Raw genomic sequence first — 26,245 nt, forward strand, 5'->3', positions numbered from 1 at the left:
TGAGTTTGTATGTATTTATAGAAAAACTAGAATACATAATGAGACTTTTTAAATGTTTGAATTGCCTCTAACATGGTTAGTCTGCAAGTGGCGTCATTAGGTCCTCAGAGGCAAAAAGCACCAAGCATCCATAGGCCAAGACTTTAATCTGGCCACCATCTTAAGATCTCTCTGCTCCTTGCTTTGCTCCTCCCCACACTCCACAGTTTGAATTGATGCTGTTCCACATAAGGTACTTTGCCACCCACCTCATCTCTGTGTGCAGCACTATATTTTTCACACAGTAGGGACAGGTACTGTGTTAATCTCACCATGCCAACAATCAGGGCACCACCTAGCAGAGTCAGCGTAGGCCAAAATAAACAGTGGAAGAGAACCATTTGGTCATACTTTTTTATGAGAATGACATCTTCAGATTGGTTGTCTGGGCTGTAGAAGCATGTAAAGGGGGTCCCATTTTTGTGATCGAAGAACTCCTTTATGTCCAGAGCGCTGGTGAGCAAATCATTCCTGTCTCGGTGGCACTTGGGTGTGTAAAAGCACTAGGAATATGGAAGAGGAAGGAAGATGAGGACACTGAAAGACCACACATTTAAACAACAGCTTTAATTCAGAAAGACCTTAAAACTGAAGCTATTACTGGAGAGTTTCAATGATGAAACCTGTTGCAGAGCTCATGAAGAGTGGGCAGGAGGGCACAGAGTGAAAGAGCCATTTCCAGGCATAAAGCAGAAATGTGGGGAAAAATTCTTAGAATACAGACATTGCAGAAGATGCAGTGACCAGCCTCATAAGGACCACGCTCCCTCCACATACAGGCACTCAGTCTCTATCCATTCAACAAATGTCTATTGAGATCACTATATGCTTTCAACACCTATTAATGCCTCTAGCATATTTATCTTGATTTCCCATAGTAAAATCTTCCCCTAAAAGATAGCATGTTGAGGCTTTGCCCTAGGCCCACAGAGAGGGATCCTACATAGGCTTTGGTTCCTGGCAGACAGAACCAGTGAAGAAGGGATCTGTCAGCTGGTGATTTTTTTTTTTTTAAAGCATATCCACTAGGCACTGAGAGCACTGTGCTTAGGTCCTACAGAAACGTTTGAGACTTTAAAAATTATTGCATCCAAAACAAAACAAATCATAAGACTGATTAGTACCTAAGTAAAGACAACAAAGTATAGCATGTCAACTAATCTAATGCAACCTAACTTTCATAGTTAGGTGTAAATGTATACTATACATCATATGAACCAATCAAGCAACCTATTAAACTCAGAATTATAATATTCCTTTAATTTCTTTGATAAGAAAAATTGTTTACTTGATTTAAGATGGATTGTAAGTATATTTTAACATTTTTGATATGATAGGGAGTGGGACCTCTAAAAGTAAGACTGCCCCCAAATGACTGTTCACTGGCTCAGCCTATAAATGTCAGACACTAGTTTGTGAAATTGGAATCATTCCTTTCCATTCTATGTACCCTGATTTTACCTCCAAGAATGTTTTTAGCTTTATTTATCCTGATTAGACCACTATAGAGGCATTCACTGGAGGGAAACAGATTTATTCCCAGAGATGGTCCCAGGTACTGCACTCTGCTGGAGACAGTCTGGCATGGAAAGGGGGCTATAATTAGAACTCTTTAACTACATGAACTTTACATTACCTTGGAATTTATCTGGACAGCCTCTTCATTATAGTGTAGGAGAGCTTTCTGACCTGAATGGGTGAGGTTCACAAACACCTGAAGACATGGGTACTTCCCCTCGCCCCGGCAATCCACACCACAGATAAAAGCACAGTCCATCCAGTCATCCATGATATGAGTGCGGATGACGGTACAGTTTGATTCTTCTCTCTGAGTGCTTTAATTGGAAAAAAATAATGATCTTCACTCTCTACAAATTTAGTTTTAATATTTCTTTCTTTTTCTAAGAGAGAGAGAAGGGCAGAGGGAAAGGGAGAGAGAATCTCAAGCCGACTCCCTGCCCAGTGTGGAACCTGATACAGGGTTCGATCTCACAACCCCAAGATCATGACCTGAACCATGATCAAATGAAAGAATCAAATGCTCAATTGACTGAGCCACTCAGGTGCCCATAGTTTTATATTTCTAATGTGATAACCTAAGGCATTTGTTTATTTCAAGGTAATGTAGAACCATTACAGAAGGTACATAATGATTAGGGAACATGGAGAACATTGAGAAAGGGGATAAATAGCAAATTGCTAAGTTTCATTTCAATTATTATCCTCCGCACATATTTCTTGCCACACCAACCCTTAGATCAATGGTTTTCAAACTTCAGAATCACTCGCCCAAGTTTGTTAGAGTGAAGAATTTGTGAATTCTATGGCTTAACTCCCAGAGATTTGGGCTCAGTTGCTCTGAGTTCAAACCCAAGAATCTATATTTAGCAGTATTTAAGATGCAGGTATTTGTAAACCATGCTTTGACAAATATTACTGTAACCACATACTCAGGAATCTCATCCTCTTTCATGCCTCGTCATCTCAAGATGTACCCGTTGGCCTGTCCTGACAAAAATGTCCCTTTCGAAGAGGTCCAACCACAGTCAATGTGGCCCTTAGTCAATATAGCCTCCATAATTCTAGTAACAAGGTACAGTTCCATTTACTCACTCTACTTCCAAAGAGCCAAATACAAATCAAAGAAGGAATTCTCATTAGAAAACTTACTGTTTTTGCTATCAAGTTCCTTAAAGTCAGGAGCTACATTCATCTTTATGTTCCTCAAAGCATGAAACACCATGCCTCCCACATAGTAGAGGCTCAATAAGTGTTACACTGAATTAAGTTTTACTTGGAAAACATTTCTTAAGAATTTGCACATGTACTACATACACAGAATGTTCTAGGTGCTATGAGAAGTGGTAGACAAAATTCCTGCCCATGAAGATTTTTGTGGTAGTGTTGAAAAAACAAATATATAGGAAAGTATTAGAGGACAAGTCTAAGATAAAGTAAATGAAGGTGAGAGGAAATGCTTGATTGAACATACAGCCAGCTCCTCAGGTACCCTCACACACCTAGGTGGATCCTTGTATTGATCTCCTGGTGACTTAAACACAAATGAGATCAGCAAATTCTAAAGTCAATGTTTGAAAAGCCTCATTGAAACTAGGTTCACATTGCACTCCCATTAGGATCATTGGCCATAGGTAAGCATTTTTCTTTATTAACATAATAAACTTGGGACACAGTACAGTTTAAAATAATCTCAAGGCCAGGGCATTAAAAAAAATCACTGGATGCAGCCTAAATATGATAAAATGTTGGACAAGTGAAAATACAAACATGGAAAATAAGGTTCCTTCCACAGGTTTAACACTAGCCTGCTTTTTCACAAAATTAAATTCTGTACTTATTTACACTAAGCATCTTAAAATGATACTTTAGAGTTGCTTGTTTGCCTGTGTTAAAACTTAAGCTCTCTGAATCCTAACTGAGGGCTGAACTGAATATGGTTGAACTTTCCTTGAAGATTTCAGAAAGTTCCAATATGGAGAACAGAACGTTTTTTCCTATGCACAAGGACCGGACCAGGCCTCTCAAGTAGAACCAGGGATGCATTTAGAGCTGAAAACATTAGCATGTTCTTTCAATAGACACACACTGTTTGTCTATTTGTCTACAAATAGGCAAAATACCTCATTTGATGAGAATCTAAGGGAGTGGGGACAGGTATGAGCTATTCAGGCCACCTTCAATGGAGCAAAACCACTCCCTGAAGTGGCACAAGATCACAAGGCAAGAGACAGATGAGAATGCACCACTCTTCAGCATTCACTTAATTACTTTAAGCAAACAATTTGCAGAAATGCTTAGGAAATGCTTAGGAAAGTGAAATTTAAATACAAGCAACAGTTTCATGTCAGGTTGCAGAATGTATCCTCAAACCACTTCCCAAATTATCACATTTAAAAAATAATCTGACCTGGACCTGCACACACGTGCACACACACATACACACAATTTATTCAGCTTACATAGATATGTGTAATGCAGCTAACTAGCTAGGTAGATAGATATACAGAAATATATATATATATATATATATATATATATGTATATTATATGTTATATTATCTATATAAAATGGAGTAGTTATATATATTTATAGTAATTATATATAGTAATTATATAATGGAGTAATTATATATATAGTAAATATATATATATAAGGACAAGTCTAAGTCTATATATACATATATATAGAGAGAGAGAGAGAGCTAGAAGTCAAGAGTAAGGTACAATCATGTAACCTGAAGACCATAAGATCCCTTACAATTGTGAGAACTGGGCCACAAATTTGGCTCTGATCTTCCTAGTAGCCAAAGCAATTGGTTGTAAGGAAATACAACCACATATAGGATTTTTGGTGTCCAAGAATAAAAGGCTGGATGTATACAATGGAATATTACTCAGCCATTTGCTTCAACGTGGATGGAACTGGAAGGTATTATGCTGAGTGAAATAAGTCAATCAGAGAAGGACAAACATTATATGGTCTCATTCATTTGGGGAATATAAAAAATAGTGAAAGGGAATAAAGGGGAAAGGAGAAAAAATGAGTGGTAAATATCAGAAAGGGAGACAGAACCTGAAAGACTCCTAACTCTGGGAAATGAAGTAGGGGTGGTGGAAGAGGAGATGGGTGGGGGGTGGGGGTGACTGGGTGACGGACACTGAGGTGGGCACTTGATAGGATGAGCACTGGGTGTTATTCTACATGTTGGCAAATTGAACACCAATAAAAATAAATTTATAAAAAAAAAAGAACAAAAGACTGGTTGATCAGAAGCAGAACATATTCTCCTGGGACTAATACGTAGGGGGACAGTTCTCCTGGGCCCTTCTAATAGTGGCACTGTGTGCTGTAGCAATGGTGACTGCCACATTATTGCCCTAATAATGGTAACTTAGGAATGGCAAGAGAAGAATCCGATAAATAACAAAACAGGTCACCTACTGCCCATCCTATGACCCTTTCTCTTCACTGAACTCCTAGGCCTCCCTCTGCCCAGTCCCCTGGCCATCTATTACTTTTGTGTCCCTTGCTTTTCCCCTACTCAGTACTGCCCTCCCTCAAAGTAACCCATATTGTATAAGCCACCTCCAAAATTAAAGAGCTCTTCCCCTGCCCTAATGAGATCTCTCATTCCTGCCCCCCTCAAATGCTGCTAACTTCATTTAAGTATTAGGAGGCAAGGAGTCTTCTATCAAAATGATAGGCAGGTTCTTTACTGCTAAGTGACCTTGGGCAAGTTACTTGGCTTTTCTGAGTCTCAGCTTTCTCATTTATAAAAGGAAAATTTAAATGATAAAATAATGCTACCATCAGTTTTGCTATAGACTTAAATAGGATAAAACATAGTCTATTTTGGCATATAGTATATGTTTAATAAATGATAATGGTTATTAGATGTATTTAATAAGGAAACCAATGAAAACAGAAGGAGGAAACTAATATTTATTGAGCAACTACTATGTGCTAGATAGACATTGTCAAACTCAAAAAACTCAGACTTAAATAACTTTTATTGTGCTCATGTAAAAGACTTAAATTAACCATTCCCTGTGGTATCTGCTTGTTAAAGGAAGAATTTCTTACCTAAATGCATATCTAATTTATGGATTAGTTGTTGAAAGTATTTTTCAGAATGAAGAGGGGTAGTGGCAAAGAAATATCTCCTATTTTCTTACCATCCCGTCCTCCACACCCAACTGCCTCCCAGCACTGAGAGACAAACAGGTGATTCAGCTTTCTTTAGACAATGATCAGGAGAGCTGAAGAAGCCAAAGCCAGTCTCCTCTTCTCTACCATTGTGCTTGATCTGAATTGAAAATTCTGAGTCTCCTTTTTCTGTTTCTTACCTGAGCAAGAAAGGCTTTAGGATAGTTATTCCAAGCAAAAAGAACATGAGGACTGAGAAGCCCATCATTGCGAACCCTAGCAGCATGGCTCGGTCCTCTCCAGCACTGGGCGGCAGCTTTTTGTGCACATCTGGTAGGTCTCCATCATGGTGGTCTATATTCCTATTCTTCCCTGAGGCAGTGAAGGCTGTCCTTTGGAGGAAGTAGGAAGAAGATATTTCAATAAGCTAATAAAGAAATGGAAATATTTACCAACCCATGGTGGGTGGAGGGATGATCCCATTTGCCATCCACCTGAGGATAGTGAACAGGTTCAGAGCAACACAATGAAATCCCATGTTCAGGGCTTGGTAAAAAGTCCACCTAAACAAGCTAAAATTATGTGTTATTAAATATTATAACATAATATTTTTTACATATAACAATAGGAAGTCTTTAGAGATCTGTTTGAGGACTAGAAAAGAATTACCTATAAGTAGTTTTCATTTGTTATGTAAATAGGTGTTATGAACTTGCTTATCTGTCAGAGATATTACATATTCCCCCTAAAAATAATTTTTATATTCTTTTTTTTTAAGATTTTATCTATTCATGAGAGACACAGGCAGAGAGAGAAGCAGGCTCCATGCAGGGTGCCCGACGTGGGACCCGATCCCGGGTCTCCAGGATCACGCCCTGGGCCGAAGGCAGCGCTAAACCACTGAGCCACCCGGGCTGCCCAATTTTTACATTCTTTAATGAGTTCCATATGTAAAGAATGACTCAGAAAGTTCAGATTCAGAATTAACAGCATCCAATTATAGACCAATATCCCTGATGAACACAGATGCAAAAATTCTCACCAAGATCTAGTCAATAGAATCCAACAGTACATTAAGAAGATTATTCACCATGACCAAGTGGGATTTATCCCCGGGATGCAAGGGTGGTTCAACACTTGTAAAGCAGAATTAACAGCATCCGGAAATAGGATTTGATTTGTTCTTTATATTATTCTTTGCATGGAAAGGCAGCGTATTTACCAGGGGACTTGGTGCCCCATAGCCAATCCATTCAGAATAATGAAGACTTCACTGCTGTCTTCTCTTCTCTCACCCCTCTTCTCTTCCTCTCTGTTCACTCACAGCTCTGTGTAAATCGCCCTACATTTTTCTTCTTCTCTCTGCTCTGTACCAGCAAAGGATATGATAACTTATCTCACGATGAGGGTCCAGTGAACAGTAAAGTCCAAAACAAATGTTGCTAACTGGTGACCTATGGACAGCATCCAGCCCACAGACCTGTTTAATTTGACCTTCTCTGTGTTTTTTTAATGTGGGATTAATTTCTAACACTTTAAAAATCATGAAGTTTCTCATTAAAGTGCTGATTTCTGACTTTTGAAAAAATCATAAGGCCCACACTCCTGCCTATGAACAGCTGGCCAAGCCAAGCAGAGGCTGCCCCTATGGACCAGCATGCATTCTCCAACTTGACATAGTCCCACCACTTCCTGTAGTCAATGTCATTGATTTGCTGTTCCTTGCTCAGTAGGCATTTGGGTCGCAGAGGAATTTCTGCTTTAAGAGTCTTAACAAAATCTTAAGACAAACAAATGCAGTTATAATTGTAGAAACTCAAACACCATCAAACTGCATATAAGGCTTACTAAAATTTAAAACTAAACAAAAACCTTGTCAAGGGAATTGCTAGTTGTTTTCTTCCAAAAGTATATATATTTTTTCAAAAGTATATATTATTTATCCCACATCCTTCTCCTTTCTCTCCTTTTCTCCCTGGCAACATCTTCAGAATTCAAAGACAATGAGGGGAATGTCAAGGAATCTAGGATTTTCTAGGAACCCTACTGGGAAGCACTGGCCTCAGAGGATGGCAACATTCCCTCATTAGTACTACTTTATTATACCAGGAATCAAGAACCTGGTTTGGAGATTTTTAATCTCATTTGATATTTCACTCACCTGCTATGATCCCACCCTCAGAGAATGGGCAGGGAGAAAACTTTGTTAATGAAATTTGAGGCAGTACATTTTATAATTTGTCAACAAATATGAGAGACTAAGATTTTAGCCATAAAGTAAGATTTGGATATTTTGTAAGTTTCCAATACCCAATACACTGTCTTTTCCCTTATGTTCTGAAACTGGACTTTAGTTGCTTCATATTGTAAGTCATCCTGGAGGTCGAGTGTAAGATGTCCATGGAATCAGTGCATGAAGAAGCTTATTATGATGTCTCTCTGGCACTTTCAAAAGATTGATTTAATAGATCCGATTATACTTGTTGATATACAATGGGCACAATTTCAGTGTGCATGGACAGCATCCACACAGGAGACAACCTTTGATCACCTGACCCTGGTGGCAAAGACACTGGTGTTCCTGAGTTCCACGGAATGTAACAATTGGAAAGACAGTTCTTAGCAGGCCACCACCTCCAGAGCAATGCACAGATAGCAGACTGAAACACACAATCTGCCTCTGAAAAAGGCCTATTTACTTAGCCTGGAGCTTCAGCCCGAAGTACAGGCTTCAGATTTGCCATACATCTAGAGGCTAAGGAAGCACTCCCAGAGAACATAAGCAGGGATACACAATCGTTACACACCCTCTTGGTCCTGCTTCAGCTCAATAAGACCTCCCAGAAGGAGCCTTACACTTGTCTGGAGCCCGTTTTTGCAATTCTCATCCAGAAAACACCTTTAGATCACCTGGTATAAAGGCCAGCTAGGTTTCCAATTGCAGCCCCAGAAGACTGTATATATTTGCATACTTTTACAGTTGTTGCCTGAGGGTCTGGCTTCCAATCAACCTTAAACTAGGGACTAAATGAAATTCCTCCCCCTTGGAATACTGACAGGTCTTGACATACCCTCAGCAGCTGGGACACATACAGAAAAAGTCAAGCAGTTTAGACAACTATAAAGCTTTGAGTGACAACCAAGAGTTAGGAAAAAGGGTGAATTAGAAGATTCCTTTCCTACCCAAGGCCATTCCTTCAAGACTGAGAGAAGGAGCTATTTTGCCCAATACATAGAAAAAGAGTCAAGCAAAATGAGGGAAAAAAGAAATATGTTCCAAATGAAAAAAACAGGACAAAACCTCAGAAAAATATATAAGTAATCTACCTAATAAAGAATTCAAAATAGTGGTTATAAAGATGTTCATCAAACTCAGGAGAAGGATGAATGAACATGGTGAGAATTCAACAAAGAGAGAGAAATTACAAGGAAGCACTAAGCAGATATCACAGAACTGAAGAACATAATAACTGAACTGCAGAATACACAGTAAGGAGTTCAATAGCAAACTGAATAAAACAGAAGACATCAGCAAACTGGAAGACAAAACAATAAAACTCACTCTGACAGAGCAGCAAAACAGGAAAAGGAATTTTATTTTAATTTTTAAAAGATTTTATTTATTTATTCATGAGAGGCACAGAGGCAGAGACACAGGCAGAGGGAGAAGCAGGCTCCATGCAGGGAGCCAGATGTGGGACCGGATCAGAACTCCAGGATCACGACCTGGGCCAAAGGCAGGCACTAAACCGCTGAGCCACCCAGGCATCCCCAGAAAAAGGAATTTTTAAAAATTAAGACAACTTAAGGGACCAACATCAAGTAAAATAGCATTCACATTATAGGGGGTCCCAAAATGAGAAGAGAAAATGTGGCAGAAAAGTTATCTGAAGAAATAATTTCTGAAAACCTCTGTAACCTAGGGACGGAAACAGACCTCCAACTCTAGGAAGCCCAGAGAGTTCCATAAAAGATAAATCCAAAGAGATCCACAATAAGACACATTATAATTAAAATGTCAGAAGGTCAAAGTAAAGAGTGAATCTTAAAGCAGCAAGAGAAAAACAAATTGTTTTGTACAGAGGAAACCCCATAAGGCTAACAGTAGATTTCTCAGCAGAAACTTTGCAGGCCAGAAGAGAGTGGCCTGACATTTTCAAAATGTTGAAAGAAAAAAAAAAAAAACATGAATACACTATCCAGCAAGGTTATCATTCAGGACTGAAGGAGATATAAAAAGTTTGCCACATAATCAAAAGCTAAAGAAGTACATCAATCCTAAACTGACCTTACAAAAAATGTTAAAGAGATTTCTTTCAGCTGAAAAGAAATGGCACTAATTGATAAGAAAACATAGAAAATAAAAACTCTCACTAGAACAGGTAAATATATAGTAAAGGTAGTGAATTAGCCACTTATAAAGTAGTAAAATTAACTAAATCTATAATAATTAGTTGAGATACATAAAATAAAACATGGAAAATGTGACATGGAAAACATAAAATAGCTCCAGAGAAGGGAGTAAAAAATGTAGTTTTGGAATGTGTTCAAATTTAAGTTGCTTAAAATCAACTGTTATATACATAAGATGATATATGTGAACCACATAGCAACCACAAAGCAAAAACAGATGGTAAATACACACACATACAAATGAGAAAGGAATCTAAACACAACACTAAAGAAAGTCATCAAAATACAAGGGATGAGAAAAAGAGAAGAACTACAAAAACGGCCAGGAAACAATTAACAACATGGCAATAGGGAGGGAGGGAGGGAGGGAGGGAGGGGCAAGATGGCAGAAGAGTAGGGTCCTCAACTCCTCTGGCCCCACACACTTACCTAGATAATTTTCAGAACATCCTGAACACCTATGAATTTGACCTGAGATTTAAAGAGAGACCAGCTGGAACGCTACAGAGAGAAAAGTTTTGGCTTCTAACAAGGTAGGAAGGTGGGAAAAAAATAAAAAAGAATAAAGTGGGGGAGGGGCACTGCAAGGAGCCCGGGCTAAAGCCAAGCTGCGAGAGGAAAGGCCCACCCTAGAGAAGCAGGAACTTTAAAAATCTGCAAAGGAGTGTTCCGGGATGGAAAACAGCTCAGCAGGGAAATCGGGCAGAACCGCAGGAGGGGCAGTGAAGCCTCAAGATTCCCAGAGTCACTATAACAGGAAGGGCACTCAAGGGAAAGCTCACCACAAACCACAGGTCGATCTCGGTAAAGGGTTGGAGCACCGCAGTCCCCTGGAGGCAATTGGGAGAAGCCAGTCAGTCAGACAGCAGCTCCTGATGGAGGTAACTGTGCTCCGTTCCCTTCCAGAGTCATTGCCCCTGGGAGCGTGGGTCCAGTGGGACAGGGCCCTGGATCCCAGGGGACCAATCAGACACAGCCGGCAATCCTGTCCCCTGGGACAAAAGGAAGTGGGGGGGAGCATAGGACAGTGGTAACTCTCCTGCCATGGGCACCCCCAAGCTGTGCAGAGCAGCACCCCTGGGAACAGTGCCAGCTGCTGGGAGCATTTAGACCAGTACGGACTGGGGCCTGTGGGTAGTCACACTCAGGGAGCTGACTCCAGAGCTGGAAATATGGCTGCCACCATTGTTGTCATTCCACCTTGTTTCACCTCATGCCTGGGAGGGGTGGGCCCACCAGGGAACAGAGGCCTCACGGGGTAAACAGGTCACACTGAGCCCAGCACCCAGCAAGGGGTGGGGCATCTCCACCCAGGCACACACCTGAGAATCAGCACAGCACCGCCTCCCCCAGAAGACCAGCTGGAATAGCAGAGGAAGAGCAAGTTTTTGACCAAGCAGCACTGGAAAGCTCCAGAACTGAGGGAAAATAGTATAAAAGAACTAGAGGGTCCTTTCTTTTTTTCTTTTTTTTCTTTCTTTCTTCTTTCTTTCTTTCTTTCTTTCTTTCTTTCTTTCTTTCTTTCTTTTTCTTTCTTTCCTTCCTTCTTTCTTTCTTTCTCCATTATGGCTCATTTTTATATCAGACTAAAAATTTCCAATATTTTTTCTCTTTTCCCACCTTAACTACAATATTTTACCAACCCTTCATTTTGAAGTTTTTTCTTTTTTGACTTTCATACTTCTACAATTACATGTCTTAGATTTATTTTTTTACTTCTGGATTCCCTTCAACGTATTCAATTTAATTTTGGTAGATATATGAGATACAGGTATTTGTTTTTTGTTTCTTCTGCCTCATTTTGTTTTACAGTGGTGGAGCTGGTACCTTCTAAAACATGACCAACATACAATCAGAACCAAGTGGAATACCCTACCGGTTCATTTTGTGAGATTATATTCTCTCTTCCTTCCCATTCCACCCCCATCTTTTTTGTGGTCAATGTTGGGGCTTTATATAAGTATTGCTGGTTTGTATAAATTTGGGATTGAGCATCTTCTAACATACAGGACAAAATACACTCAGAACCAAGAGGATCACCCTCTAGAACCCCTCAGGTAGACTATATTCTTTCTCCACTACCACTTCCTCACCACCACCATCTCCCCTTTATTTTTCTTTCTCTTTTCTTTACTTTCTTTTCTTTTTTCTTCTTCTTTGTTTTTGGTTTTTGGCTTCTTCTTTTTACTATTTTGTTTTAAAATTTGTTTTTCACTTTACTGGTCCTTTTGTTTTATTTTCTTCTGTTTCTCTTTTTCTTTTATTTTCTGGTCTCTGACCTCTTCAGAATCCTCTAGGGTGTATTTTACTTAGGTCATGGTTGATATTTTTGACTCAGCCCACTCATACAGCTACTCTGCACTGGACAAAATGGCTAGGAGGAAGAATTCGCCACAAAAGAAAGAACCAGAAGCAATACTCTCTGCCACAGAGTTACAGAATTTGGATTTAAATACAATGTCAGAAATTCAATTCAGAAGGACAATTACACAGCTACTGGTGGCTCTGAAAAAAAGTGTAAATGATGCCAGAGACATTATTACTGCAGAATTGAGATCTAATCAGGCCAAAATTAAAAATATATTAAATGAGATGCAATCCAAACTGGATGTCCTAACTGCTAGGGTTAATGAGGGGGAGGAGAGAGTGGGTGACATAGAAGACAAGCTGATGGTAGGAAGGAAGGTGAGGAAAAAGAGGAAAACAATTAAGAGCCCATGAGGAAAGGCCTAGGGAAATAAATGATAGCCTGAGAAGGAAGAATATACATCTAATTGGGATTCCAGAAAAGGCTGAGAGGGAGAAAGGACTCCAAAGTATATTTGAACAAATCATAGCTGAGAACTTCCCAAATCTGGGGAAGGAAACAGGCATTCAAACCAAGAGATAGACAGGACCACCCCTGAAAATCAATAAAATCTGTTTCATACCTCGACATTTAATAGTGAAACAAGCAAATTTCAAAGATAAAGAGAAAATTCTTAAAGTAGCATGAGACAAGTGATTCTTAACTTATATGGGGAGAAATCTCAGATTAACAGCAGGCCTCTCCACAGAGACCTGGCAGGCCAGAAAGGGCTGGCATGATATATACAGGGTCATAAATGAGAAGAACATGCAGCCAAGAATATTTTATCCAGCAAGGCTGTCATTCAGAATAGAAGGAGAGATAAAGACCTTCCAGGATAGGCAGAAACGGAAAGAATATGTGACCACCAAACTGGCTCTACAAGAAATATTAAGGGGGACCCTGTAAAAGAAAAAGGGAGCCCAAAGAAACAATCCACAAAACCAGAGACTGATTAGGTAATACGATGACACTAAATTTATATCTTTCAACAGTTACTCTGAATGTGAATGGGCTAAATGATCCCATCAAAAGATACAGGGTATCAGACTGGGTAAAAAAGCAAGACCCATCCATTTGCTGTCTACAAGACTCATTTTAGACCTAAGGACACCTCCAGCCTGAAAATGAAGAGGTCGAGACTCATTTACCATTCAAATGGTCCTCAAAAGAAAGCTGGGGTAGCAATCATCATATCATGTAAATTAAAGTTTATACCAAAGACTGTAGTAAGAAATGAAGAGGGGCAGTATATCATACTTAAAGGGTCTATCCAACAAGAAGGCCTAACAATCATGAATATTGATGTCCATAATGTGGGAGCTACCAAGTATATCAATCAATTAATAACCAAAGTAAAGACATACTTGGATAATCATACACTAATAGCAGGAGACTTCAACACGGCCCTTTCAGCAAATGACAGATTTTCTAAGCAGAACATCACCAAAGAAACAAGGGCCTTAAATTATACACTGGGTCAAATAAATTTCACAAATATATACCCAACTTTCCATCCGAATGCAACTGAATACACATTCTTCTTAAGTGCACATGGAACTTACTCCAGAATAGACCACATACTGGGTCACAAATCAGGTCTCAACTGATCCCAAAAGATTGAGATTGTCCCCTGCATATTTTCAGACTACAATGGTTTGAAACTAGAACTCAATCACAAGAAAACATTTGGAAGAAACTCAAACACATGGCAGTTAAAGAGCATCCTACTAAAAGATGAATGGGTCAACCAGGAAATTAGAGAAAAATTAAAAAGATTCATGGAAACTAATGAAAATGAAGATACAACCATTCAAAATCTTTGAGATACAGCAAAAGGGGTCCTAGGAGGGAAATACATCACAATACAAGTCTCCCTCAAAAAATTGGAAAAACTTAAATACACAAGCTAAGCTCACACCTAAAGGAATTGGAGAAAGAACAGCAAGTAAAGGCTAAACAAAGCAGAAGAGAGATACTAGACTCAAGCAGAACTTAATGATATAGATAGAGATCAGGAGAACTGTAGAACAGATCAACAAAACCAGGAGTTGCTTCTTTGAAAAAACTAATAAGATAGATAAACCCCTAGCCAGCCTTATTAAAAAGAAAAAAGACTCAAGTTAATAAAATTATGAATGAAAGAGGAGAGATCACAACCAATACCAAGGAAATACAAACCATTTAAAAAACGTATTATGAGCAGCTATATGCCAATAAATTAAGCAATCTAAAAGAAATAGATGCATTTCTGGAAAACCACAAATTACCAAAACTGGAACAGGAAGAAATAGAAAACCTGAACAGGCCAATAACCAGCAAGGAAATTAAGGCAGTCATCCAACACCTCCCAAGACACAAAAGTCCAGGGCCAGATGGCTTCCTAGAGGAATTCTATCAAATGTTTAAAGAAGAAACAATTTGGGCAGCCCGGTTGGCTCAGCAGTTTAGCGTCGCCTTCAGCCCAGGGCATGATCCTGGAGACCCGGGATCAAGACCCACATCGGGCTCCCTGCATGGAGCCTACTTCTCCCTCTGCCTTTGTCTCTGCCTCTCTCTCTCTCTCTCTCTCTCTCTCTCTCTCTCTGTCTCTCATGAATAAATAAATAAATAAAATCTTTTAAAAAAAAGGAGAAGAAACAATTCCTATTCTACTAAAGCTGTTCCGAAGGATAGAAATGGACAGAATACTTCCAAACTCATTTTATGAGGCCAGCATTACCTTGATCCCAAAACCAGACATAGACCCCACCAAAAAGGAAAATCATAGACCAATATCCCTGATGAACACAAATGCAAAAATTCTCACCAAGATCTAGCCAATAGGATCCAATAGTACATTAAGAAGAGAATTCACCATGACCAAGTGGGATTTATCCCCAGGATGCAAGGGTGGTTCAACACTCATAAAACAATCAACATGATAGATTATATCAACAAGAGAAAAAACAAGAGAAAAACCATATGATCTTCTCAATAAATACAGAGAAAGCATTTGAGAAAATACAGCATCCATTCCTGATCAAAACTCTTCGGAGTTAGGAATAGAGGGAACATTCCTCAGCATCTTTAAAGCCATTTATTAAAAGCCCACAGCAAATATCATTCTCAATGGGGAAAAACTGAGAGCCCTTCCCCTAAGATCAGGAACAGGACAGGGATGTCCACTCTCACCACTGCTATTCAACATAGTACTAGAAGTCCTAGCCTCAGCAATCAGACAACAAAAGGGAACAAAACGCATTCAAATTGGCAAAGAAGAAGTCAAACTCTCCCTCTTCGCAGATGACATGATACTATATATAGAAAACCCAAAAGACTCCACCCCAAGATTCCTAGAACTCATACAGCAATTCAGCAATGTGGCAGGATACAAAATCAATGCACAGAAATCAGTGGCATTTCTATACACTAACAATGAGACTGAAGAAAGAGAAATTAAGGAGTCAATCCCATTTACAATTGCACCCAAAACCTTAATATACCTATGAATAAACCTAACCAAAGAAGAAAGAATCTATACCCTAAAAATTACAGAACACTTCTGAAAGTAATTGAGGAAGACTTAACGAGATGGAAAAACATTCCATCCTCATGGATTGGAAGAATTAATATTGCGAAAATGTCTGTTAACCAGGACAATTTACACATTCAGTGCAATCCCTATCAAAATATGATGGACTTTCTTCACAGAATTGTTACAAATAATCTTAAGATTTGTGTGGAATCAGAAAAGACCTCGAATAGCCAGAGAAATATTGAAAAAGAAAACCAATGCCGGGGGCATCACAATGCCAGATTTCAAGCTGTACTACAAAGCTGTGATCATCAAGACAGTGTCGTTCTGGCACAAACACAGACACACAGATCAAGGGAACAGAATAGAGAACACAGAAATGGCCCCTCAATGAACCACTCTTGCATCTCTGTCAACTAATATTCAACAAAGCAGGAAAGAATATCCACTGGGCAAAGGACAGTCTCTTCAATCATTGGTGTTGGGAAAATTAGACAGCCACGTGCAGAAGAATAAAACTAGGCCATTCCCTTACACCAGACTCTTACACTCAAAACGGTTGAAAGATCTAAATGTGAGACAATATCCTTCAAAATCCTAGAGAACACAAGCAACAACCTTTTTGAACTTGGCCACAGTAACTTCTTGCAAGAAATATCTATGAAGGCAAAGGAAACAAAAGCAAAAATGAACTATTAGGACTTAATCAGGATAAAAAGCTTCTTCACAGCAAAAGAAACAGTCAACAAAACTAAAAGACAGACTGCAGAATGGGAGAAGATATTTGCAAATGACATATCAGATAAAGAGCTAGTATCCAAGATCTATAAAGAACTTATCAAGCTCAACACCCAAGAAACAAACAATCCAATCATGAAATGGGCAAAGGACATGAACACAAAATTTCCAAAGAAGACCCACACATGGCCAATAAGCACGTGAGAAAATGCTCCACACCATTTACCATCAGGGACATACAAATCGAAACCATAATGAGATACCACCTCCCACCAAAGAGAATGTTGAAAATTAGCAAGACAGGAAACAACAAATGTTGGTGAGGATGTAGAGACGGGGTAACCCTATTGCACTGTTGATAGGAATGCAAACTGGTGCAGCCACTCTGGAAAACTGTGTGGAGGTTCCTCAAAGAGCTAAAAAAGAAAAAAATAAAAATAAAAATAAATAAAAAATAAAAGAGCTAAAAAAGAGAGCTACCATATGACCCAGCAATTGCACTACTGGGTATTTACCCCAAAGATACAGATGTACTGAAAGGGATTATAAGGGAAAGGATGGGAACTGAGTGGGAAAAATTAGAGAGGGAGACAAACCATGGGAGACTCCTAACTCTGGGAAATGAACAAAGGGTTGTGGAAGGGGAGGTGGGCGGGGGGCTGGGGTAACTAGGTGACAGGCACAGAGGAGGGCACTTGATGGAATGACCACTGGGTGTTATGTGTTGGCAAATCGAACTTCAATAAAAACAAATGTAAAAAAAGAATTTAAGTAATGCTAGTACACTGGCATTTTTACATATTTGTTTTATATTTTCTATTTAAAAAAATAAGACATTGTAGATAAAGTTCAAGCCCTTATTTTACTTCCTCCTGGTCCTGAACCCTAAGTCTCTTCCCATTCAGACACCACCAACCTCACACTGATTTGGGCTTTTCCTAGCCATACTTTCATGTCTTCAGTATGTAACATCAATATACAGGAGGAACACCTGTGTGGTTCAGTCAGTTAATTGTCTGACTCTTGATTTCAGCTCAAGTCATAATCTTGGGTCATGAGACTGATCGCCACAGTCAGCTCTGCACTAAGTATGGAGCCTGCCCATGATTCTCTCTCTCCCTGTCCTCTTCCCTCCTCACTCTCTCTCAAAAAAATATATATATATATATTTTTTTTAGTATATATATAATATATATAGTATATATATAGTATATATTTCAGTATATATATATATATATATATATATATATAATAAGTGTATTTCCCAACTATGCTAAAAGTTCCAGACAGAATATATTATTCTCCAAATTTAAAAGTCTCAATCAAGATTGTTTCAAGATGGAAGGCAATCTGTAAAATGTAATTATTAATCTAGTTCATTTATTAAAATGGCAACATTGCATTTCATCAAATGAGCTTGCTCTGTGAAGATGGCATAATAGGGATTGGATTTGCCTTTCTATCTGAAACAACCAAAAAGTACACCATGTGTGGAATGATGTAGTGGATGTTTGTGGAATGATGTGGAATGATGATTTTTCAAGACACTGGACATCAGTCAGTGAAAGGATAGTGATCCTGTGAGATAGTAAATCAGTACCTGCCCATCTTCTTGCCTTGAGAGAGTTTCCAGGCTATGGTATGGGGTGGTGAGGGGCAACCCAGCAGAGCCTAGTGACTCCCTGAGTTGAGAAGACAGACCTGAGAGTCCAGGAAAATCACGATGGCTGGAGCTCACAGGACAGAATATCCGATGGGAGAGTTTTGCAGAGAGAAAACCCTGCAGATGTGCCCCATATCGCTTCCAAGGATTCAGTATATACACGTGCGAAACCTCCCCAGTTTGGGGAAGGAACCCCTAGAGGATGAGAGGTAACATTGTCCACATGAGAATTTTTCTTGGATTTGCACTAATGGGGGAATTGTTGGATCATGTGATCATTTTACTTGTATCATTAAGGTGCCCACGAAGTGCTCAGAGAATGAATCATCATATTTAAAAATAAAACAAGACAAAAAATAGCATGGCAATAAGTACACACTTATCAATAATTAATTTAAGTGGAAACATACTAAATTCTCTAATCAATACTGAGTGCCTGTATGGGGAAGGAAAAAAAAGCAAGATCCATCTATATACTGCCTCCAAGAGACTCACTTCAAAAGTAAGGACACACAGACTGAAAGTAGGGGGCAGAAAAAGACATTCCATGCAAATAGGAATAAAAAGAAAGCTGTTGTAGCTATATTCATATCAGACAAAGTAAACTTTAAAACAAAGATTGTAATGACAGACAAAAAGGAGCACTACATAATGATAAAGGGGTCAATGCAGTAAGAAGATAGAACATTTATAAATATATATATGCATCCAACATAGGAGCACTAAAATAAGGTGAATATTAATAGACCTAAAAAGGAAAAAAAATGGCAGCAATAAAATAGTAGTAGAAGACTTTGACACCCCACTTATATCAATGGCTAGATCATTCAGACAGAAAATCAGTAGGGGAACATTGGCCTTAAACAACACATTAGACCAAATGGACTTAATAGATATATTTAGAACATACATCCAAAAGCAGTAGAATACACATTCTTCTCAAGTGCACGTGGAACATTCTCCAGGATGAATCATACATTAGGCCACAAAACAAGTGTCAATAAATTCAAAAAGATTGAGATCATATCAAGTATCTTTTCCGACCACAATAGTAAGAAATTAGAGTTGTCTATGTGCTGAGAGAAATCACATGAAACATGCAGATGTAAAAGGCTGAAGTTTGTCAGGAAAGTCTAATGAAAAGCAAGCTGATATGCACCTTCAGGTCAAAAAGTATTTTAGGGGATCCCTGGGTGGCGCAGCGGTTTGGCGCCTGCCTTTGGCCCAGGGCGTGATCCTGGAGACCCGGGATCGAATCCCACGTCGGGTTCCCGGTGCATGGAGCCTGCTTCTCCCTCTGCCTATGTCTCTGCCTCTGTGTGTGTGTGTGTGTGTGTGTGTGTGTGTGTGACTATCATAAATAAATAAAAATTTTAAAAAAAGTATTTTAGAAATAAAGAAGGTGCTAATATTGATTAAAGAATCATCTAGAAGAGCTAGCAATATACATACCTAATAGCATTGCCTCACTGACAGAACTATAGGAAGAAATAGACAAAATCCACCAACAACTGAGGAGATATTTTTGCATCCTCCCTCAGTAACTGATTAGCTCAACCAGATAATTTGATTTGAAATAGATTTGAGCACAGTAACAGGCTTTTTATCTAAATGATAATGTAGAATATTGTCCCCTACAGAGTGTATATTCTTCTCAAACATATAAGGAACAGTTGTGAGACCTACCCACAAACCAAGCCATAAAGAAGGCCTCAACAAATGTCCAAGGGATTTGTTAAAGTAATGTACTTTTTTAATGCTCAGATTATGAAACTCAAAAAATGTGGAAAAGTCTACAGAAGAGAACAAAAATCACACACAATTCTAACACTTAAGAGATCATTTCTGTTCACTTGCTGAGTTATTCCCCTCCTCTGTATTATTTTAAATAGGATGAGCTCATTCTGGATATAGAGGGTTTTTTTTTTTTTAATCTTCTTTTCACCTAACGTAATAAGCCCTTTCTTATGTCGTGAGCAATTCTTATGTCGTGAGTAACCCTTCTTTTGGCCACATAATATATTCCATCCATTGGATATGCCATAAAATCCTTACCTATTTCCTTATTGTTGAATATTGGGTTTTTTCCAGTTTTCTGAGACCATAAAGGTCCCTGTAATTAACTTTGTGGTATTTATAAGCGCCTTTCATCCCGGGACCTCAAAGCATTTCCGAATGATCTAATTTTGCTCTCTAGCCAGTGAGATGAGTGAACAGCATTTTTATTCCTTTTTGCCAGCAATATATTTTCACTTCCGACCAGTGTGTTACCTGGAGATGTTTTATTCATAGTGGAGGCAGTACCCACCCCCTTCTGTTGCTTCCCTGCAGATAGAATTGACTTTCCCACCAGCCTTCTCGCACACATTGCTACAGACACCTTCTGGCTTAGCCTCAGGCAAACTTGATTTCAAAGAGCTTGAACGAGCTCATCTGGCTGTGATCCCTGCAGATGCCGGCAGCCTCTCCCGCCAACACTGCAACTTGTCAAGAAGCGCTCCTTAGAAAGATGCTGCTGTTCATCAAAGCTTGGCGATTCACCTGACACTCGTCTCACTGGCATGTTGAATTAGTATTTCCCTGTAATTTGTTTGTGTTACAGAGGGAGATTTGGGTAATTATTTCCAGCCTTCTATTTTTTAATTACAAAATTATTTAACAACTTCTTTTGAAACAGCAAATGAGGTTGAGTAAAGTCAGCATGGTTCATCGAGTTCAGCAAGAGGCAAGAGCAATAATCCAACTGTGCGTCTCAGCAATGAAAATGGGAGACTGTGTGGCTTTGGGGGGAACAACTGCTCTCCTATCTAGTTAATTAAACGTGTTCCCTCGCATGTTCGTCATTTGACCTTCTGCCAGAGAGTAATTCTGCTTTAATTGTCTTTTCACAAAAGCATCAGTGCATTTCTAGGAGAGAAGTGTTTTTGCCTCTCTTCCCCCTCGGTCTGCGTCTTCCTCCTCTGACCCTCACCCCCGCCTAACCCCTCTGTCTCACATTCCTTCCTTCTCTCTCAGGTGCCAGGTGTGTCGGTACAGGATGATGGAGGTGGATAACGCGGTGACCACGGCGGTCTTTACTGCCTTCACTTAGCTCCCAACTCCACGGAAGCCACTAACAAACCACCCACATTTCCAGATAGAGTGTGTGAACTTGGCTGAGAAATGTACCCCTGGCCAGCTTTTAATATTCTATTCCTCAAACACCCTTAGGCATTTCTCTTTTCTCAGTTTTGCTGCCCAGTTCTGAGCACCCCTCCAACCCAAACCCAGAAGCAGACAGAAGGACTGGGGCTTCACTTAAGGCTCTCAGCCCCACTGTGTTTTATTCCTCTAGAGAGAAAAAAGGGTCCTTAATGTAGCCTGTCTCACCTAACTCTGGGAAATGAACAAGGGGTAGTGGAAGGGGAGGTGGGCGGGGGTGACTGGGTGATGGGCACTGAGGGGGGCACTTGGCGGGATGAGCACTGGGTGTTATGTGATATGTTGGCAAATTGAACTCTAAAAAAAAAAAAATTAAAAAAAAAAAGATAGCCTGTCTCACTTCCTCCCTTAAGGAGTACAGTGGATGGTTAATAACAATGGTTAAAATGGGGGGGGGGGGGGGGAGGATGGCATAGCATGGACAGTAGTACGTAGAAAGTCCGCTAAGGCACATAGATACCGTTTCCTATTCCCTCTTTATGGACAAAGGGAGGAGACAGGAGATCCCTGGGTGGCTCAGCGGGTTGGCGCCTGCCTTTGGCCCAGGGCGTGGTCCTGGAGACCCAGGATCGAGTCCCGCGTCGGGCTCCCTGCATGGAGCCTGCTTCTCCCTCCTCCTGTGTCTCTGCCCCCCACCCCCATGATGAATAAATAAAATCTTTAAAATAAAAAAAAGGGGGGGGGGGAGGAGGCAGACAGGTTATCTGACTTGCCCAGAGTCACGCAGCTAGTTTCGGGGTGGAACTGAGACTCGAATCCAGGCCTGTGACTCCAAGACCCAAGCGTGCTTCACCGGGGGGGGGGGGGGGGGTGTGTGTCAAATGCCGGTGGTAATTTCCTCGACCCTTCGTTCAACCAAGAGAGAGCGACTGAGCACCGAACACGTTCTGGGCCGTGTTCTAGTGCCTGGAACCACCGGTGAGTCTTAAAAAAAAAAAAAAGCGGTTCCTGCTTTCGAGAATTTGCAAGCCAAATGGAGGAGGAAGCCAGCAAGGAAGGCTCCAACCCCCGACGTCCGCGCCCCCGGGGAGGCCGCGCAGGGTCCCCCGGGGCGCGGCAGGTGGGCACCCTGCGAGGCCGCTCTTCCAGCCCCTGCCTGCGCACGGCAGAGTGTGCCGGGGACTTACCTCCCCTGGCGCCGCCGGCCACCCTGGAGTGTAATCTGAACGGGGACGCTGAACGGCTGCATGAGACCAGGGGGCTGGACAAAACGGGCTCCTTTCACCTGAGTCCTCGCCTCTGAGGGCGCGAGAGGGGAGCTGACGCAGCGACGGAAGCGGGGCCCCAGAGGAGCCCCAGTCCCGGCGCAGCACCCTGGCGCCGGGGCAGCCTCGGGAGGTGCAGGGCGGGACCCGGGACCCGGGACAGGCGGGAGGGCGAGGCCGGCGGGCCCCGCAGGCCGTGGGTCCCGGACGCTCAAGAAGAGCCTGCGGGGCCTTCTCCCCTCGGAGTCCTCGCACCTGCGTCCGCCTTCGCCTCGTCACCTGTGTTCCGCTTCAGCAGCCGGGGGCATTGCCATAGAGACCTCACCGCTGGTGCAACGCGGAGGCCCAGGGGACCCTATGTAATTGGTGAGGGACATTCTCAGTTCAACGTTTCTAAAAAGAGGAAATGTTTTGCCCTGACCATGTTTCCCTTTTTTTTTGCAAATCGTCTGTTGCAGTGCAAGCTTAAGAGAATGGATTTTCCAGTTAATTGCATGTTCCGATCAAGAGAATTCGCTTTTATACCATATGGGATTTCCCAAAATTTCAAGGGCCATTAAATAACTCACCATTAAAACTAGATCACAGTTTTAAAGGACTGTATCAAGTATCATTTTATCTTTCTTTGATAACCCAAAAGACATTGGAGATCTTTCAGTACTCTCAAAACACGAATATCAGTTTCTGTCATAATGTGGATTAGAGAATGTCAGAGAGACCACTTTTGCCATATGTTCTTGGTGAAGGTAATATTATCTTACCCTTTTCCAAAAGATCAGTGTGAGAAAGAATGCAAGCATGAGCTTGTCTGTAATATAGCCAGGTTAACTGCTACTTGTAACTATTTTAATATTACTTGAAGAAAGATATATATATCTACATGGATATACTCCTGACTTGTATTATTTTTCTCTTAGAGTTATAGACTAAGCCTTTTATAAACTATTTGTTTCTAATGAACTGATATGATTTGGAATAAAAACTAAAGCAACTAAACTTTTTTTCTCTCTTCTGCCTATTTGCAACTTAGCCTTGTAAATATATAACCTTTCTGTTTCAGATTTAGATGTGCTAATAAATTCCCCTACAATTTCGTGTGTAGCTTTCTTTGAAGAGGTAAGTAATTTGCTACTATTTTTACACATTTGATTCAGTCTCAGAAATATAATACTGTTTGAGCCTGTGAGATTCCTACTTAGCTCCTAGGACTTGCATCTGCCTTTCCTGGGGCTTTCTGGTCATCCTCCCTTTCTGATTCTTATTCCACTTAAGTGAAACTACTCATTCCTGAACTTTAAACACTCATATTGAGAGGGGAAGGAGAGAGAGAGAGAAGGTAAGTTATTTCAAATTACTCTTGGCCTCCATTCAACAGTTCTGATAGACCCAGATATTTATTTTGGGTCCTGGACAAGTCAGGACCTGAATATGTCATAATTGGCCATGTGAGATTGATCTCAGACTTAGTCTGTGCTTTGTTTTCTCTTCCTTTTTAAAGAGGGCCAAGATGACAAGTGAGAGGGAGTAACATAACCTGTTGCCCTTTGATTTCCCTCCTACTGCTGCTTCCCTTGGTAAGTGACTCACCTCTGCCCACCAATACCAGACCACTCCCCTCTGGCACACACATGCTTCACTCACAGTCTCAAAAATCTAGACTAGTCAGTATGAATTGCAATCCCAATGTGTCTGTTCAGGAACATGGCAAGTGAGGCAGAAGGGGTGTGATGGTCAGAGACACCAGGTACATGTGCCTTCGCTGTACATCAGGATCTCTGGTCCCCACTCTTGATCCTCTAGGCCCTCCCTGAGCTCCTGGCTTACTCCTTCCTCTCAGAGTTGCTGGAGATCACTTCCTGCTCCCAAAAAAATCAACTATGAGTCAACTGTCAAACCCACCACATGGGTCCCCTTCCTCTCTGGGTCAAAAGCTTTGGGTACTGGATTCAAATCCCAGCTTTGTAACTTTTAAAAACCCTTTAAGCATTTGCTGCCCTGGTATTCCTCAGTAAAAAGGAAGTAAAGAAAACTCAGAGTGAATTGTATGAGTATGGTGAGACTTAATTAGTGTCCATAACTGTTGTGAGATCTGTAGATGAAAGGGGATGTTGTTGCAAAATGCTGGCATCATGGATTCCTGGCTCAAAAGTCCATAGTAATTTTCTTTTGCATTTAATGAATGCTTTGCTCAAGGGAAAAAGAACCACCTTCCCCTTTCATCATGCTGGAGAAACTACTTCCTCATTCTTTTTCACATTCTCTCAATTACACACTACCTATTTCAGCTAAGAATTCTTTTGTGGCTGAAATTCTCCATGTTCATGAACACTGTATCTCTCTTTTCAAATTCAGATATGGCACAAATAATTTACCATAACCTAAAAAGTATTCACAATAACCTATGTACTTGTGTGTTCTTGTGTATTTGTGAGTAGGAGAATAAATAAATCCCCAACTGAACTATCATCCCAAAATGAGTCGTTTCTGCTGATGCAAAGAACAATTTAAACTGTAAAGTAAAACCATATCTGATCTTACGTTCTCTTCACAGGTAAAAACAACAAAAACAAGGGAGTACGATCTGTGCCATGCACTTAGGGAGTCTTAATGGTATGTTCCATTTCCTTTATCTTAATGACTGTCTCCAACTATTTTTGCTATCAAATGGACACTGATCCTAAGATTTAAGTTCATGTCTAAGAAACCAGCATCACTTCTCTGCAGATGCTCTTGCTGCTCTAATGAGAGATAATACTAATGACTAACATTTTTTTGAACACTTAGTATGAGCTCAGTTCTGTTCTAAAGTTTTACATGTATTCATTCATTTCTTGGTCTTTTGCAAGAGCAGAGAGCCACACTGACTTATGCAATTTCACAAGAGCCACAGGACTGAGCTTATCCTGGCATAGAGACAACTCATTGGATAATTGAAGCAGAAATTAACAGAAACAGTAGCCAAAACTGTCAGATAGTTCAATAGCCCTGGATGTATGGTCCTATTTCAGATCTACCATGACCAAGTCTTCGGGTGATACTGGGTTTGGGCATACTTTATAATATTGTCAATCAAGGTACTGATCATTACATGAGTGGTACTTGATTTCAAGTGTGGCCTGCTGTGAAATGCAGGTTCCCAGGCCCAATCTCTAGAGATTCTGATAAAACAGTTTAGGTGTAGGACCCAGGAACCTGCATTTTAAAAAGCTCCTTGTAAGATTCTAATACAAGTGGTCCTACTTTCATGCTTTGGAAAACCCCAGGTCAAATGATGGGTTAAATAGGTCTTGGAGGCCTACTTTAGAAAATTAAACACTGTTTCTAGTCCCAAATCACAGCTTATTCTTCAATACAGGATTGGAGCAGATGATTCAATGTACTTTCCATTTTTGAGATCCAATAAAATCTATGAAACCGTAACTTTGTTTGCAAGAAAATGTGATCTCCTCTCCTG

General features: G+C 40.4%; 1 protein-coding gene and 1 long non-coding RNA gene across 4 annotated transcripts; one reads left to right on the plus strand and one right to left on the minus strand.

Moving 5' to 3' along the window:
• On the minus strand, positions 1–23,130 carry KCNMB3 (potassium calcium-activated channel subfamily M regulatory beta subunit 3). Of its 3 annotated transcripts, none has more exons than XM_038583408.1 (4): positions 22,714–23,130; positions 5,908–6,099; positions 1,676–1,874; positions 1–542 (listed from the first exon to the last, which is right to left on the minus strand). In XM_038583408.1, exons 1-4 carry the CDS (start codon positions 22,773–22,775, stop codon positions 144–146), a joined length of 852 nt encoding a protein of 283 aa, XP_038439336.1. In that variant the 5' UTR covers positions 22,776–23,130; the 3' UTR covers positions 1–143. The 3 variants fall into 3 exon arrangements, with proteins under 3 accessions (XP_038439336.1, XP_038439338.1, XP_038439337.1); XM_038583410.1 differs by lacking the exon at positions 22,714–23,130 and adding an exon at positions 7,869–8,276; XM_038583409.1 differs by lacking the exon at positions 22,714–23,130 and adding an exon at positions 7,580–7,696.
• On the plus strand, positions 22,600–26,245 carry LOC111093910. Its single transcript, XR_005383748.1, has 5 exons — positions 22,600–23,157; positions 23,852–23,907; positions 24,290–24,365; positions 25,343–25,401; positions 26,147–26,245. It is a non-coding gene; the product is annotated as an uncharacterized LOC111093910 (long non-coding RNA).

This window comes from Canis lupus, chromosome 34 (genome assembly GCF_011100685.1).
Source record: "Canis lupus familiaris isolate Mischka breed German Shepherd chromosome 34, alternate assembly UU_Cfam_GSD_1.0, whole genome shotgun sequence".
Taxonomy (NCBI): Eukaryota; Metazoa; Chordata; class Mammalia; order Carnivora; family Canidae; genus Canis; species Canis lupus.

Coding starts and splice junctions, on each gene's coding strand:
- KCNMB3 (XM_038583408.1), bottom strand. CDS start 22,775: ATGCAGCCGTTCAGCGTCCCCGTTCAGATTACACTCCAGGGTGGCCGG. Junction 6,100..22,713: donor GGCCGGCGGCGCCAGGGGAG/GTAAGTCCCCGG, acceptor CTTCCTCCAAAG/GACAGCCTTCACTGCCTCAG. Junction 1,875..5,907: donor CTAAAGCCTTTCTTGCTCAG/GTAAGAAACAGA, acceptor TTCCAATTAAAG/CACTCAGAGAGAAGAATCAA.